At 51.6% G+C, this 4,890-nt stretch overlaps 1 pseudogene across 1 annotated transcript; it reads left to right on the top strand.

The window, feature by feature from the left end:
- The first annotated feature begins 66 nt into the window (after window positions 1-66).
- TEOVI_000213700:pseudogene lies at window positions 67-1,524 on the top strand (annotated as a pseudogene). The gene has a single exon. A coding segment is annotated over exon 1 (1,458 nt).
- The last annotated feature ends 3,366 nt before the right edge of the window (window positions 1,525-4,890 follow it).

Genomic DNA, 4,890 nt, shown 5'->3' with positions numbered 1-4,890 from the left:
CCAGACATCAACACGACATCGTAGACTGTGCAACGGTTCCACGAGGCGGTACGTGAGGTGGAAAAGTGGACGCCGCTGTCGCTGCTGGGTTTCGCCACGGGTAGACTGATGCAGAGAAACCTTCAGCGCATGGACTTAGCGACGTCTGACCTGTTGTCCGGCCTCTTTTTCAACGAAACTTTTATTACTGTCGACGATATGCAATATGGCGCTTACAAAGACGCTGAGGGTGTGGCCACTGCGGAAGAGAGTTTGTCAAACTTCGGTGCAACGGATATTAGTGTGTGGTCAATGGCACGAGCGCTACGGTCGGATGAACCAGTGCTGCAAGATCCGATGTCACCTTCGATGGTGTACACCGTCCCTAACAACAATGCCCTCACCCCCGCACAACTTGCTGGTGTGGTTGGTGCCGGTTTGCTTGTGCTGATACTGGCAGTAGGCCTTACCGTTTTTCTGTGCTGCATTATGCGCAACAAGCGTGATAACGACAACGCCCCAAAAGAATTGGCAGACCCCGTGACATTAATATTCACTGACATCGAGAGCAGTACTGCACAGTGGGCGACACAACCTGAGCTGATGCCCGATGCCGTTGCGACACATCACAGTATGGTTCGCTCACTGATCGAGAATTATGACTGCTACGAAGTGAAAACTGTTGGAGACTCTTTTATGATTGCATGTAAAAGTCCATTCGCCGCCGTCCACCTCGCACAGGAACTCCAGCGGCGTTTCTTGCATCATGACTGGGGCACGACAGTGTTCGACGAATTTTACCGTGAGTTTGAGGAGCGGCACGCGGAGGAGGGTGATGGAAAGTACAAGCCGCCAACTGCGCGCCTGGACCCTGAGGTTTATCGGCAACTGTGGAATGGGTTGCGTGTACGTGTAGGGATTCATACTGGATTGTGCGACATCCGCTACGATGAAGTGACGAAGGGTTACGACTACTATGGGCAGACGGCGAACACGGCAGCAAGGACAGAGAGTGTTGGTAACGGTGGTCAGGTGCTGATGACGTGTGAGACGTACCATTCACTGAGTACTGAAGAACGGAGCCAATTTGACGTGACGCCGTTAGGTGGTGTGCCGCTACGTGGTGTGTCAGAGCCTGTGGAAGTGTACCAGCTGAATGCCGTGCCCGGTCGCTCATTCGCCGAGCTGCGCCTGGACCGGGTGCTGGATGTGCTTGATATCTTTGGAGAGGGCACGGCAGCCTCCACGAGTGATTACAGCTCAACACTCGCCGAGTTAAGTGAGACTGCGCAGGCGATTGCGGTTTCTTTGCAGTCACTGATGGGCGTCTTCACACAAGCGCAACGCCAGGGAACTTTGATGCCTTTCTGCGAACGTTGGCGGGTGCCGTTGCCCAAGAAAAGTGCATCCGCGTGGGACGACAGCTACTGTGAGGAGGTTGTGCGTCGCATTGCAATGAAGGTTGGGCACGTTGTGGATTACCACGCTGTCGTCGAGAGCGAGCACTCATCGAGCACCCTGTCAAGTGGGTCGGTGCTTATCATTTCCAATCACGTGGGGGAGCTGGGTGATTTTTAGATTAGGATCAAAAGAAGTTAATCACAGATAGATCGTGGCTTCTAAGGCTTATAAGGCCATGGGATGTTGTGAAAGATGTATGGTATGTTTCGTAGGTATTTTACTTTTAATGTGAAGAGTTTCCTTAAGCCCATTGGCAGTATACATCCCAATTGGTTCGGCGCAAGATATGCATCTTTACTTGTTGCAGTTACGTCGCTTGCTGAATGTAGCTGGGGGGGGAGTTGGATTTCAACACACCCCTTCACCCATACGATTTAGTAGGTTCTTGCTTGCTATCGCGCAAAGTAAACAACCTTCTGTCAGGTGTATGCGGCGTGATGTTTTTCTAAGATGTTAACCCTAGTGTGTTAGGTTTTTTTTTATTCTTAAGGGCCGTGAAATTGCCTTCTGTACGGTAAGCGTAAACGATGTTTTTCTCACTTTGTAGTGCATTGTTTGGTCTTTTTTTATTTTTCGTTGGTGTTACCATTTAACCTACCTCTTCATATTTTTTTTGTATAAATCTGGTTATGAGTACATTTAATTTCAGTAATTCTTCCTTACATCCAAAACGGAACCTCCATATCAGGGTTTTATTAATTTGCAGCTGCCGCTGTTTTTTGGCTATCGCTAGATCTACCATTGCCTTATATCGCTTTGCACTACATTCAAACAACAACCGATTTTTGAAGCACCGCGGTTTCTAGACACGTTAACACCTTTCATTGGTGTCACTCGCATCCCCAAACCTGTTTTTTTTTCCCCCTTCTTCTGTTCTTAAAGCCCTCCTCCGTAGTAATCTGAAGGGGCGTTGCGAGCAGCGGCTGCTTGCATTTCCCGCTGTTAACGGAAGTCATGCTTTTTGTCCGTGCATTGGCGGGTTCCCTCATTAGTTTGCGAAGTATGTGACGCTGATTCCATGGCGACGGCTGTGACAGATTTCCCCTTTCGCCGCTGCCCCTGCTGCTCGTATATGAAGGCCTTGTGGTGTACTTAAAGAACTGCAGGTGGGTGCCTACTCGGGTGTGCGGTCTCGATGACCTCTCTGCTGCCATTTTCTCCAGGTACCCGCTTGACCCGCTGGCGCCTCAATGTCGTAACTGTGGGGAATGCGATTGAGCCGGAATACATCCGTGGAACTTCCGTCAACCATTCACTGGCTCTTTCTCCAAACCCCATAACTTTTCGCCGGTTTCTAGCCCGTGTCTTTCACAAAGGCGCGTCTGCCGACGTTGGAAACACCCGCAACTGAGGTAGCGGCAGGTTGGAAGGAAAACACCTGGTAAAACCTTCGGGAATCGTGACCTCCACCGACAAGGTCGTTCTCGTGTAAGTGTCGTCGGCGTCTTTCATTCCGTATGGAGGAAATCTGCAGGCTGACGCCCTTTCCACCTGAAGAGGGCGATTGCCGGAACAGCGCTCATAGCAACCACACGCGGCAGCAGCCAAGGTCTGTGGAAGCGGTGCCTTTACCGTCCTGCAGATGGCACCCGGGGGCCAAGACGCAAGGTTGCGTTCGGCACCTGCCAATCCATTGCAGCGACACTGCCGCACCCCATACGCAGGCATATCGTGAGGTGAAGGAGGAATAGACTTGGCAAAACAGAGGCGTTTGACTCCCACTCCCTCTCTGGATTCGTGCATTCGTCGGGAAGAGGATGCGGCGTTTCCTTTTTTTTTCTTTGCCCTAAATACTTTGGCCCGAAAAATTTGCATAGGAAACGAGTTGGGTGTCTGTGAGATGGCAATTCGCCTTCCAAAGCGTTCCCTGCATCATGTTCTTTACGCGGTGCTTTCAGGACTTAACAATTCCAACAAATTCTATGAAGATTTCTAGCGCTCTATCCCCAGAGTGATGCGCTGTCTTGTTTTTCATTTTCTGTTCTTTCTCGCGCTGCATATGCTTAGCGACGGCACTTTGTCCCGTACATTCTGTCGTGCAGCGGGGGATTTGGAGGATGTTCAGAGACGCCTTTGCTACCAGGAGCGCTTCATCATCTATACCTACTTTCATTGCAACCATCTCCTGGTGTTTATTCCTAGTGTGTTGGGTGTTTCCCTGAATATGAACGCACAAGTTATCGTACTATCGGAATATGTATCGTGTTCTACTCTGCGCCTCGGCCAGTGCCTTCTGTATATTCTTCTCCAGCTCTTCAAGGGGTTTAGTGTTTAAACTGTCTTCCCACCCACTTGTTCTAGCTCCTCCAACAGCTGGGGGAATTGCTTCACTCGCATTGTGAATCCCTCGCCCTATAAGTGACCACTATTCCTCCAATCGCCCGCAACGTTTATCCCTCATACCCTGCAAACCCTATTCCAAAACCGTGCTCCGCGTGATCTGCGGGGTGTTCAAGTCCCCGCCCCTGTCGCATTGGCATTTGATTACCTTTCTGCATATCCTTAGGTTGTTTCTTGCACGCTTCCTTTCAGCGAGTGGTCTTGCAGGTTGTCTCCAGTAAGATGTGGACGCAAGCGCGGCTTTCCGTTCCTCTCCGAATGTTGGTTTGGTTGCTGCTCTTTCATTCCCCAGAGAAAAACTTTTGCTGTTCTGCACACTTCTGTGATCCCTCGAAGGTGCATTTTTTTCTCGAAACACCACGGTTCCCCAATCTGCCGGCATCCTTGTATTATTTTGTGTTCCGTTTCGTCTGTGCGGAGGTGTCCCCGGGGAGATGTGGATACTGCATTTCTTCGCATGGGGACGCCCCGCTAACGCGATTCTTTTCGGCTGGGAGAACCACACGCACACACACCAAAGTTCCCTTGTGACCCACGTAAAACACAAGTAGGGATTCGTTTGACACACCGGCTCAATATCGGCATCGCACAGCGGATACCAGTGGGGGCGGCCCAGTGTGTTCAGGGACCCAAACGGACGACCCTTTTTCGCGTTGGAGAACCAACGGCTTTGCCACCCGCACGTTCCCCGACGGCCTCTCGCCCTCCCCAGCCCTCACAAACCAGGATGCATGCCGACGCCTGGCCTCACCCTCAAAGGGATAACGGAGCCGGACGCCACGTTAACTCGAAAGGCTTCACCGACGTCTGGAGCGGGAAAGCCTCTTTCAGCAAAGTCACTTAGCTTGCGTTCCTTAATGGAAGTGATGGGAGTTCGTGTTGCGGCTTCCGCATCACGGACCCTGTTGTCTGGGGCGCCGCGACCGATCGGAAGCTGAGCCCACGGAGATGCAGGTTTGTGAGGGGACCCGGACTGACAGACGCCCCCGATGCCGCGGTCGGTGAGGACAGATATGCATGCAAAAGTCCGGCTGTGTGGCCAGTTATTCCTAAAGGGAAGAGTGGGAAAGGTTGGTTGGGCGACTCGGAGACTCAGTTCAGCATGAAGTG

The sequence above is a fragment of the Trypanosoma equiperdum genome (genome assembly GCF_001457755.1).
Source record: "Trypanosoma equiperdum strain OVI genome assembly, contig: ctg_504, whole genome shotgun sequence".
NCBI classification, from domain to species: domain Eukaryota; phylum Euglenozoa; class Kinetoplastea; order Trypanosomatida; family Trypanosomatidae; genus Trypanosoma; species Trypanosoma equiperdum.
The sequence above is the reverse complement of the archived record's forward strand: the minus strand, read 5'-3'. Positions and strand labels throughout refer to the sequence as shown.